Source organism: Macaca fascicularis, chromosome 7 (assembly GCF_037993035.2).
Source record: "Macaca fascicularis isolate 582-1 chromosome 7, T2T-MFA8v1.1".
Taxonomy (NCBI): Eukaryota; Metazoa; Chordata; class Mammalia; order Primates; family Cercopithecidae; genus Macaca; species Macaca fascicularis.
Genome location: NC_088381.1, coordinates 2,123,083 through 2,135,713, shown reverse-complemented (window position 1 = coordinate 2,135,713; position 12,631 = coordinate 2,123,083). Strand labels below are relative to the sequence as shown.

General features: G+C 45.0%; 1 protein-coding gene across 2 annotated transcripts in view; it reads left to right on the top strand.

Annotated features, from left to right (window-relative positions):
• The first annotated feature begins 5,227 nt into the window (after positions 1-5,227).
• The window catches only part of GABRG3 (gamma-aminobutyric acid type A receptor subunit gamma3), a 568,731-nt gene continuing 561,327 nt past the window's right edge, over positions 5,228-12,631 (top strand). For both annotated transcript variants that reach the window (XM_005559026.5, XM_015452551.4), the window contains exons 1-2: positions 5,228-5,401; positions 11,053-11,201. In XM_005559026.5, the coding sequence (XP_005559083.1) occupies positions 5,349-5,401; positions 11,053-11,201 (202 nt within the window). In that variant the 5' untranslated portion in view covers positions 5,228-5,348. The remainder of the gene's footprint in view (positions 5,402-11,052; positions 11,202-12,631) is intronic.

Sequence of the window (12,631 nt, the reverse complement as noted above, 5' to 3'; positions counted from 1 at the left end):
TCAATATATTCCAAACTAATGAAAGTGTGTTTATTTACATATGTAATGGAGAACTTTGTATTTTGGTCCATAGAACATAGAAGGATGTTCTTAGTCTATCTCAAGCTCTATGTGTTTACATATTATTTCTGTAGATTATTTTCAGAAGTTAGTTTTGCTTCCACAGTAAGAGTGAGCAGCTTGGCTCATGTATACCTCAGAAATTATTGCTAATTTTTAATATATACTTCATGTTGAAATTTCTTAGACATACACAAGAAAGTAAATACCACATTCGGCCCAGTGATGTTAACTAGTTTCTAAAATGTTATTTATTTTTATTTGTAACAAGCCATTTACTTAAGTTTATGTAAAGGGATACTTTATGCTTGAGGGATAGCAGAGGTTGTTGCTGTTCTATTTATTGTATAGAAAACATGGCCAGATTTTACTTTCCAACTTACTGGAAGCTCTTCCGTGGACCTTGAGCTAATACAATATATCTTTTGTCACCAAAAGAGTATTATTCTTATGTCATAATGAGAACAATAATTTATGTGCTTGGCATAATAAATGCCTAAAAGACATTTTATTTTATGACTGTATTCTTTGTCTTGCTATAATGGGGATATTGTAAATCATGTATTTGTATAATATTGACAGTATGTATTAAAGCAATAGGTGTAACGGTAAACAAAAACATAAAAACACAAAAAGAGCTTCTACAAATAAAAAGGCCAACAGTCTAGTTTCAAAATGAGCAAAAGACTTAAACGACGCTTCATAAAAGAAGATATTCCAATGGCTGGTAAAAATTTGAAAGAAGTTCTATGAAATCAAAACCAGAATGAAATACCAGAATGGCAGGCTGGGCACTGTGGCTCATGCCTGTAATCCCAGCACTTTGGGAGGGCCGAGGCGGTGGATCACGAAGTCAAGAGATCAAGACCATCCTGGCCGATATGAAGAAATCCCATCTCTACTAAAAATACAAAAAAAAAAACAAAAACAAAAAAAAAAAAAACAAAAAAAAACATAGCTGGGCATGGTGATGTAGGCCTGTAGTCCCAGCTACTTGGGAGGCTGAGGCAGGAGGGTTGCTCAAACTCAGGAGGCGGAGGTTGCGGTGAGCCAAGATCGTCGAGACTCCGTCTAATAATAATAATAATAAAGAAATATCAGAATGGTGACAAAAAGAATGGCAAGGCCACATTTCATCAAGGGTATACACCAGAACTCATTCATGGCCAATGTGTGATAAACATAACTGCTTTAGAAATCTCTGTAGTAATATTTATTATCACTAAACGCATTGCCTTCCTTGTGATCTGGATATTCTGTTTTCAGTCAGATAACCAAGAGAAATGAACACATATGTCCATCAAAAGACAAGAGTATTCATGTCAGCTTTATTCATAACATCCCAAAGTTTCAAACAACCCAAATATCCATTGGCATAGGAACAAATAAATAGCGTGTGGTGTATTCACACAAAGAACTATCATGCACAGCAGTAAAAAGTAATGAATGACTGGTAATGTAGCAATAAGGGTACATCTCACAGACACTGCACTGCGTGAGAGAAGCCGGAGGTTAAATGGATAGTACTGCATGACCACATCTATGCAAGACTAGGCAAAACTAGGCTTCTGTGGCCAAAGGCTGAATAGTTGGTTACCCAGTATCGGTACTGACTTGAAGATGGCCCAGCCACTGGGAATTACATAATTATGTATTTGTTATATATAATAATCCAGGTGCTATACATATGCTATTCATATACATACGGTATACACATGCCAAATAGTTCACTGAGCCATACTTTTAAGATTGGTGCATTTTTGTTGTGTGTGCATTATCCTTTGACAGTGCTGTTTTGATTGACAAGGGAAGGGCGCTTTTTCAAAATATGAAACCACGAAACATGTAGCCCAGAAGTACAGTTTTGGGAGTGGGAGGGATGTTTCTCAAAGCAGAACTCGGGGCAGCCACGGAGCAGCGGATGCGCGGTGAAGGGCGCGTGGGCAGCCGGGCGGCTCCGTGGCCTGGGAACTGAAGGGCGCTTCCTGGCAACGCTGCCAGGGTCCCGCCGTCCCCGCCGAGGTGCAGCCCGACCCCCCACTGCGCGGGCAGCCCAGGTCTTCCCCAGAACCTCCAGAGCCGAGGACCCAGCGCCAAGCCAGGAGCAAAGCAGCGCGCCAGGCTGGAGCTGTTCGTCACTACGGCCGCGTCTGCGCTTCGGTTTTGAGCACGGATCGGTTACCTAACCTCTTAGGACTAACAGCCAGTCTTCTGGTGGCGCTCGCTTTCACCTACTTTTTATTTCCCTTTCTATTCCTGCGAGCTAGGGGGAGCAAGTGTAAATCCCGCCCGCTTCTCCCGGGCTGAAGATGGAGAGGCTGAGGCGGGTTGGAGAGTGCGCACTGCGCATGCTCCGCAGAGCATCCCCGCAGGTCGACCGGGGCGAGGGAGCTACATGAAAGCCTGTGGCTTCTGCTTTGAACAGTCTTAACCTTGCATTTTGCTTTCACACTTAACGCCTAGAAAGCTTGCTTTGATTTTTCCCCAACCTTCCAGTTCATTTAGCTTTAAAAAACAAAATCTCCTTCCAGGAAGAGGGGAGGGGCTTTCCAAGGTAAAATGCTCAGACGTATCAAGTTGAGCTACTCAGTCTAATAAATGAAGCAAAGCATTCCAAAGGCCAGAGGGGATCACCTTGCATTCATCCATAATAGCACGTTGAAATATGCAAGAAAGGAAAAGAATAAAGAGCACAGGGATGTAAAAACAGTATTGCATTTTCTTGTCCACTCATTGAATTGTAAAAATAATAATAACAAATCTTAGGACACTTCTTATTTACTGATATTTTACAAAATCACTCAAGTAACAGTCTATTTCTATTATAAACAACGTGTGAATATTTTAACTCATGCTCAAAAAATAAATAATACGGTAAGGAGTCCAAAACTTTCATCAACTAGCCAAACAACAAATGTCTGCTGAGCTCCTCCTCAGGAAGGCAGTATGGTATCGTGATTAGGACTGAAACATTGGAGCCAACTGCCTGGCTTTTAACATCCTCAGTCTACTAGCTGTGTGACCTTGGGGTAAGTGACTTAACTTCTCTGTGCTTTTTCTCTAGATGCGAAACGGAAATAATGTTATGAGAGTTGCCCTGGCCCATCTTATGTGATCAATGTCGGATGATTATTTTTGCTTATGTTCCTATTACTGCGTTAAGAAGGCAAGCACAAAAGAATTGTTTCTATTTGCAGCATTCTTGCAGTACACTCAGGCGCGGTGGCTTACGTCTGTAATCTCAGCAGTTTGGGAGGCCGAGGCGAGCAGATCAGTTGAAGTCAGGAGTTCCAGAAGAGCCTGGCCAACATGGTGAAACCCTATTTCTACTAAAAATACAAAAATTAGCCAGGTGTGGTGGTGGGTGCCTATAATCCCAGGTACTCAGGAGGATGAGGCACGAGAATCGCTTGAACCTGGGAGGTGGAGGTTGCAGTGAGTCCAGATGACACCACTGCACTCCAGCCTGGGCGACAGAGTGAGACGCGTCTCTTATGTGGAGACGACATATTTCTATAAGCAATGAAGGAACAATAAATCATCATCTAATTGATTTTTAAAGTACTCAGATTTCGGCACAGAAAATTAGAGATTAGGGCAGAGTATGATAAATGCTCATATTCCCCTGAAGCCTACAGGTGTGGTACAGGTGTTGGAGGTGGAAGAATGCAAGCGTCAGAGTCTTCATGAAAGAGGGGACCTTATAGGCCATGTGCACCTGAGTAGGAGGGATGTGCTGGGCAGAGGAAGATGAGAATGCCAGAGAGAGTCCTGGAAAGGGGGGAGCTGGGCGAGTTCAGCACCTCACAGAGACACAAAGGTGATGCCAGGCAGATGACAGCTCCACTGTTGAAAAACAATATTGTCATTAACAACTGCACTCCACTCCACTTCATGCCTATCCAGAAACGAGGGGGAACACACCAGAGGAATACAGGCCCATGCCACCATGCTCAGCTAATTCTTTAGTATTTTTTGTAGAGACAGCATTTTTGCATACTACCCAGGCTGGTCTTGAACTCTTGGGCTCAAGTGATCCGCCTGCCTCGGCCTCCCAAAGTGCTGGGGTTACCGGCGTGGGCCACTGTGCCTGGACGAACAAAGCTATTTGACAATATTAAAGAAACAGTTATCACACCCTTACATAAATCTATGAATAGCAGTTACAAAATATTTTCTAAGAATTTTTTGGGAGTGATAGAAATGTAAGATTCTTAGTGGATTTGCTACACTGTTGAGATTGCAATACTTACATGGTGTAAGACTAACTTTCTGAATGATTATGACAAATGAAATCGTAAATGCCATTTTTGGTTTTCGGAATATGAAAATACATGGGATGAGGCGCACCTCATGCTTCCGCCAAACGGAATGTCTTTGGTTTCTTGCCTTAGGATCTACCTAGCTCCTACCTTTAATATTCCTTTCTACCTCTACTGTTTATTGCTACGTGTTAGTCTCTCTTTTCTGTAAGAAAGGCATAAATCTGGAGTGCTTTTTTCCAAATATTCCCGCAGAAAGCCACCTTTCCAAGCACAGAATCTTATCAGTGCCCAGGAGTTCAGCCGACTTAGCACGAAGAGTGCGATGAAAGGGCTGCTTTCAGCAAACCGTCTCAACCCGGGGCGACGGCGGCCACGGGAGGTCAGGGAGCGCTGGAGGAAACCTGCACGGGGTAGAAACGGCCGGAGGAAGGCGGAGCGCGGGCTGGCTCTCAAGGTGCCCACCCCGGGGACCTCTCTTCAGGCTCCCTGCGGGATCCCCAGCCTCCCCTCCCCCTCGGAGCTCCGCCCCCTTCCTGGCCTCAAACTCCGAGTCCATTCAAACCTCGCCTTCCTGGCCCTGCGCGTTGTCAGGCGTGTAATTGGGGAAACTCCTCCCCGCCGGGACCGCCTCAGAGGCGCTGCCAGAGGACAGCCGCCCGCCTGCCCCCGCCTCTCAGCGCGGCGACCGCACAGCGCTCACAGCCCGGCCTGGGCACCCGCGCCCGCTCGCTGCTCCAGGCGGGGTGGGCGGCGCCGCGCCAGGGGGTCCCCGGCGCCCATTGCTCCCCCACCCGGCTGCGCGGACCGGCGCCACTGTGCGGGCGGGGGCGGCGCGCCGCGGGGGGCCGGCGTCCCGTGTGCGTCCCGTGTGCGCCCCGCGGGGGCGCGGCCAGCGCCGGAGTAGACTCCTGTCCCGCCCGCCGCCAGCAGCCTCGGAGGAAGCCGGGGCAGAGAGGGCCGGCGGGGACGAGGTCCGCGCTGCAGGAAGCCGCGCCCGGCCGAGGCCCCGAGCTCCACGGCACCATGGCCCCGAAGCTGCTGCTCCTCCTCTGCCTGTTCTCGGGCTTGCACGCGCGGTAAGTGGCGCGGGGGCCGCATCCCCGGAGGCCCCGAGCTGGGCGACAGGCGGCGGGGGGCGCTGTCTGTCGGAGTCCCTGGCGCGCCAGCCGTCGGCTGGGCTGCGGCACGGCGGGCCGGGAGGGGACGGGGAAGTCGGCCCACACCTCACCTGTCCCAGCTCCCTTAGACTGCTTTCTCCTCTGCAGCCGGGAGTGTGGAGACTCACATTAATGGCTCGTCTCCTGAGGCTTTTAGGATCTGGTGATTTTAAGGGGTTTTGAAAACCAGGATCATGGGGCAGGGGCCATTTCTGGCTCCTTACCGACCCCTAATTCCCACCTCAGCTGTTTCAGGAGCTCTCACACACACACACTTTGGCTGACATTCTCTGTCATTTCCATCACTCTGAAATTTCCAAGAACCCAGGAACCGTGGTTCTAACTGCCCAGTTTAGACCGGGCTGGAAAGAGCTAATGCATTGGAGGCAGGTGCGGGGGGATTGGGACCAGGTGGGCAGCAGAAAGCCCTGCTTGTCTGAGAGGACTCCCCTGCCAGGTCCTGCAAACACACACACACACGCACACCTACCTACCTTCCAGATCAGCCACTTTCACACACAGGAACACACGCACTCCCACCCCCATAAAGCACGCATGTTGAAATGGATAATAAGGCTTCTGCCTGGTAATGTAAGACATTATCTCACCATAAATTCCGCAACCTTCCTCCCAGCACACCAGCCAGCTAATGGGAGCTTAGAATCACTCCAGAGGAGACTAAGAGGGCGCATGAGGATACGAAGACAGTGGGACCCAAAGGGTTAAACCCTGTTGCTGTAAACACAACTGGAGATTCTGGGTTTAGTTTCTTTAATTCTGTCTCTGGCTGGATCTCTGGCTAGAACTTGCCGATTGCCCTGTGATTTAAAAATCGGAGCAGTGTCTGGCCTTCCCCTTTCCCCACCCTAGGAAGCTCAGCGTGCCCCTAGCCCCTAAACCCTCTTGTTTTGACGCTTCTCCATTTCCTGGCTCTGGGAGCCAGAGAATCAGAGGGCGTCCTTGCGCGCACAAGCCTGGCCACCATCAGGCCTTTTCATTCATATTTGTGAACTCTCCAGGAGCTAGGAAGACACATGAATAAATCCTACTAAACATCAAGGGGCCCCCAGTTCTCACTCCTGAACTGGGCAGAGGAGCTTACCCTGAGGGAGGAAGCCCTGGCCCTCCCCCTTATCACTGCTCCTCTTTGCTGAGTTGAGTGTGGAAGCCGACTCCACCGGTGACTCACCGGCAACTCTTTCAAAGAGACAGAGCACTCCTTGGGCCTTTCAGCTGAAGTTTCTTTCTATCTAAAGAGGCAGCTGGTGAAAGAGATGGAAATATGCTTTCTGAGGTTGCTTATTCCTGGTTGTGTCTCTGTTTAGAGGCAGAGAGGGAGGTAGACAGCACCAGGCATAGCGTTGAGGCCAGCAGTCACATCTCTGCCACCTTTCTATTGCCACCAACTCAAACGAGTGACCAGCCCTTCGGGTTCAGTAATCAACTGTTTAGATCTCTGGATTCTTAACATTCTAAAAGAAACACAGACTATCGTCCTCACTACTGCATGTGCTTAGGAAAATACCTTAGCCTCTGCCTTAAAACAGTCCGGTTACTGGGGATTCCCAAATATACGCAGAATCTCTTGGGATTCTTCATCCTTCCATTCTGCGAAGACAGACATAATGATTTTCATTTGTTCTGTATTTGGGTTGGTTTCCCAGCTTTCATAATAGAGCTTGCAGATCAGTTAAAAAATCCAAATTTTATACTAACTTTATTGCTATATGCCTCTTCTTTGAGAGTGTCTTTGTTCTCTGAATGGGTTGTACAGACATGTGAAGCAATCTGATGTGCAGTGTCATCTTTCAAAACTGTTTTGAATTCGGAGGGGATTCTCATTTGCACTCTGAGTTCCTTCCTGCTGTGGAAGTTCCTTGGATGAGGGTCTGATGTCTGTGCTTTGTGGTGATGGCTCAGCAGCTCCCCAGGAGGGGGCCTCCCCATTTTGACACCCATGGGCTTCATAAAACGCACCGATTCCCACTCAGACCTTGGTGATGCCTTAACTGCTTTCTGAGGTTTAGGAACTCCTTTTAATGTTTAAAAATACTTCAGACTTTTTCTCGGTCCTTCTGCTTTAAGCAAAGGTGTAAGACATGAAGATAAGATCTGAGGGTTGAGTTGTTTTTTGACAATGACAATACATCACTGATTTATTTTTAAGAAAAAGCTAATTGCAGTAATGGTGTTTAGGATCCAACAATGCAAGTAACAGTGCTCATAAAGACTATATATAATTCACTTAGAATTTAGGGAAAGAAAATATTTCTGTATTATCCACATTCTAATGGGTCCTCTGAGATGAGATTTCGTTTTCATGAAAGCAAGGATTTTCCTGTGGGCCTGGTGGTCTGGCACTAGCAATGCGAGGCTTCTATTTCATTTTCAGGATTTGAGGGAGAAGGGTGCTCACAGCCCAGGGACCTAGAGCATCTCGGCCTCACTCTTCCCACTGCCTACCCAACCAGGTTACACAGCTGGGGCCCTGATATGCCTCCTGAAGGGGTGGAAGAGAACGTTTCTGCTTTCTTTTTCTTGGTCCCCCTCACTGCCACCTGTACTGGCCTCTAAGGAGGAAGCTCTTGCAATTTCAGGAAAACCCTCTCATCACCACTAGAGGGAGAATTAGGCTTATTAGAATACCTGTAAGTAGCTGGAAGTAGTTTTCAAAAACGAAGGCTGCGTATACAGAGAATGATGAAAAGCTGGTTACCGTGCTCGGTTTGTGTGTATGTGACTATCAGGGCCATAGACAATAACAGACTGTGGAGTCTGTGGTCTGGCTCTGTAGTGGTGGGGGTAGGAGAGGGGAGGCGGAGGGGAGGGGAAGAAGAGAGAGGGGAAGAGACAGAGACAGCAGAGAGAGGGAGGAAGGCACCTGGGCTGAATCGCCAAGTGTCCTGAGCATGTTGTGCCAGATTCTGCTGAGATGAGCTACCAGCCTCTCCTCACTGCTGCAGATGCCCTTGCTCTGTAGTGATTTGCCCTATCCTGTGGGCAGTGCTTGATTCCCAGCTATCTAAATGCTTCAACCTGCTCTTTAAGTTTTAAAAAAATTTTGCAAGATGATAAGATTAACATTTCTGATAATACTCCTGATGACACAAAATATTTAAAATTTAAAATTTATTATTATTATTATTGTTTGAGATGGAGTCTTGCTCTGTTGCCCAGGTTGGAGTGCAGTGGCACTATCTCAGCTCACTGCAACCTCTGCCTCCTGGGTTCAAGCAATTCTCCTGCCTCAGCCTCCCGAATAGCCAGGACTACAGGCATGTGCCACCATGCCCAGCTACTTTTTTTGTATTTTTAGTAGAGACAGGGTTGCACGCTGTTGGCCAGGCTGGTCTTGAACTCCTGACCTCAGATGACCCACCCACCTCAGCTTCCCAAAGTGTTGGGATTAGAGGCGTGAACCACCATGCCCGGCCAGATGACATGAAATATTTTTGAGTAACATTTAAAATTCTGTGGTATTACTTGTAAATGTTCACTTTTATAAATAATGAAATGCAACATATTCCTTACTGAATATGTGCCCCACATTTAAAAGTTCCTATCGATCATGAATATCAAATGTGCATAAAAATCAACAGCAATTTATAGTTTCTGTGGATGATTTAATTTAACCTTCTAGCCAATAGGTACTCAGGAAATAGAATTACAGTTTAAGATCAGCCTAGGAAAAACGTAAGTGGGGAAGTCATTCTTTGAGACATACGCCGTATATTCATTGTCAAGATCTCTCGTTTATGTACATGTTCATCCAGGTTTAGACTATCTGGCCAACACTCTAGTCTACATTATGGCTAGTTAACACACTTTAAAAGGCTCATGTATATATTACATAACTATGCATATGTGTATATATGAAGACCTAAATTCAGTAGCAAAAATGAACGTGAAAGTTTATTTTTTTAATTAACATCTTGTTAATTATAGATAATTTAGACAATTCTCAAAATTAAGTTCAAGAAACTTACATCCCAGAGCACAAGTGTCCTGACATGACACTGACATTCTGGCTCCCATGTGGGAAGCTAAACAGAAAAGAGTTCGTATCCAGTCAGGACAAATCTGCCTCCGTGCAGTTTTCGATTCTTTTTATTATTCTCTTCTGTGAAGAGAAAGTTACTAAAGCATGCACACTGACAAACTAGAAAGGAAAAGGTTGGTTTACTTCACATGCTTTCTTGCTGGGGCCAATGGTAGTCTGCCTGGAAGTGCTGCTTTAAGGCAGAAAGAGACTGTCCGCTCTCTAAGCCCATGTGACTATAGCGTTGAGATGGCCTCACTCACTGAGAAAACCAGCTTGTCAAGTACAAGTGTGTGTCAATTATAAACCAATTTTTTTTTTTAAACCGAAAACTGAGCTGGGCACAGTGGCTCATGCCTGTAATCCCAGCACTTTGGGAGGCCGAGGCGGGCGGATCACAGGGTCAGGAGATCGAGACCATCCTGGTTAACACGGTGAAACCCCGTCTCTACTAAAAATACAAAAAATTGAGCCAGGAGAATGGCGTGAACCCGGGAGGCGGAGTTTGCAGTGAGCCGACATTGTGCCACTGCACTCCAGCCTGGGCGATAGAGCAAGACTCCATCTCAAAAAAAAAAGAACAAAACAAACAAAACAAACAAACAAAAAAACCGAAAACTGCAGAACCAAAAAAATAAAAAATAAAAATAAAAAAATTAAAAAGTAAAACTAGCTGGTCAACCTGAGGCCTCTCCATTCAGGCACTCCTGTCAGTGCGTGTCACCCGGGAGAGAAGGCTGTCCAGCTCCTCTCTGCACAAAACAAGCTCAGAGATGCCCAGGCGTTCACTGAGACTCATTTACTAAGAAGTCAGAATGTTGAAGATGTATTCGAAAGCTTAGTTTTTCATGTCTATGTTAGCCTGCTGTGCAGAAGATGAATCAGTTTGTGTTGACCGAGGCGTGTAAGATTGCCAGAGGGTCTTCACTAGTCACTAGCAGACATTTCTGTCCTTGCTTCCAACCTGAGTGCCGGCAAAGCAGACCCCCTCACAATGTCCAAGTGTCTAGACCCCCAGATTCCCGCCTCCAAGAGAGAAGCACAGAGTCAGACTCAACTATTTTGAATGAGTCCAGTCTGCAAAAGCTAATCTCACCTTCAACTAAAATGAGGTCTTGGTGGTCAGGGGTGGAAACAACGTGATACAGTCATCGTATGGAAAACCTCTAGGTTTGTGCCTTGGCCTTCACAGTCTCTCAGGGTGGATTCAAGGGTCGTGTTGCCTGCTGGTTAGCCCTCTGGTATTGTTTACCTGCCACGTTGTCTGTAGTTTAACTGGGATGGGGGATGGTCTTGTGACATTTAATGAAAAAATACCTTGTTAATAGCAGTAGCATTCTTCCTATGGAATCATTCCTATTTTGTGTTTCTTTCTTTTTTAAAAAAATTTTTCGGGGTTTCATGTGTGTGGTTGGGCTGTGGGTACTGGGGACTTTCTACCCCTTTCATGGTACTTGGATAGGACAAACTTAGGCTCTTCCTAGAGCCATTGCTGCCACTTACTTGTCACATTTTTGTGCTATAACTCCAGGTCCAGAAAGGTGGAAGAGGATGAATATGAAGATTCGTCATCAAACCAAAAGTGGGTCTTGGCTCCAAAATCCCAAGACACTGACGTGACTCTTATTCTCAACAAGCTGCTAAGAGAATATGATAAAAAGCTGAGGCCGGATATTGGAAGTGAGTGTTGTTTCTTGTTCTTCTGATAGAAAAATATTCTGTAGTGATAGGTTTTAAAGTTTTAACTTTTGAGTAATTGTAAATTCCAAGAGGATGGCAAAGACAGTACAGAAAGGTCTGCTGTACTTGTCACACAATAGATAACTTAGTGGGATACCAAACCAGGAAACTGACATTGGTGCCATGCAGGAGCATGGCTCTGTGTCATTTTACCCCATGTAGGCTTATGTGACGATCCTTGAAATCAAGATACAGAACCCTCATCAAGCAAAAGTGGATCTTGTATTCCCCTTGCTATCCCTTTACTGTCACATCTGCTTCCTTCCCCCCAATTTCTAACCATTGTCAGCCTCAAATTTGTTCAATTTGTTCTTTATTTACTTTTTGCCACTTTGAGAATGTTACATATATGGAATCATTGGCCTTTTGAGACTGGCTTTTTTTTTTTTTTTCCAGCAAAATGATTTTGAGATTCATTCAAGTTGTTACACCTGTCAGTAGTTTGTTCTTTTTTACTGCGGAATATTTGTTCGTGGTATGAGTGTATCACAGCGTCTTTAGCCATTCATCTATTGGGGAACATTTTGATTGTTTCCTGTTTTTGTCTATTGCAAATAAAATGACTGAGCACATTTGTATGCAGGTTTCTACGTGAGAATAAGATTATATTTTCTGGGATAACTGCCCAGGAGTATGATTGCTGGGTTGTATGGCAGAGTATGTTTAATTGCTTAAGGCACCATCTTATACACTATTTTTCGTTTCCACCAGCAATATCTGAGAGATCCAGTTTCTCACCAGCAACTAGTATTTCAACTGTTTTTTATGTTAGCTGTTCTAATAGGTGTATATTTAATAGGTTGATATCTCATTGTTGTCTTAATTTGCATTTCCCTAATTGTTACTGATACTGAACTCCTCTTTTATTTATGTTTTTGCCATCAGTATATCCTTCTCATTGAATTGTCTCTTCATCTTATTTGCCCTTTTAAAAATTGGATTATTTGGTCTTATTTTATTTTTTTACTGCTGAGATTGAGAGTTCTCTATATATCCTAGGTATGATCCTTTATGTCAGATCCATAGCTTGCTTTTAATCCTTTTAATAGCATCTTTCACAGAGGAAAAGTTTTTAATATTGACAAAATCCAATTTTATTGATTTTTCTTTTATGGAGCATGCTGTTAGAGTATTGTCTAAGAATTCTGTATGAAGCCCTAGCTCTTGAAGATTTTCTCCTTTGTGTTCTTCTGAAAGTTTTATAATTTCATCCCTTACAGCTTAATTTGTTAACTGTTTTGATTTTTATATAAAATCAAAATGTAAGATTTAGATCTAATTTATTTTCCCCCACCCTCCATGGATGCCCAATTACTCCAGCACCATTTGTTGGAGAGACTATCCTTCCTTGACTGAATTGCTTTTATGAA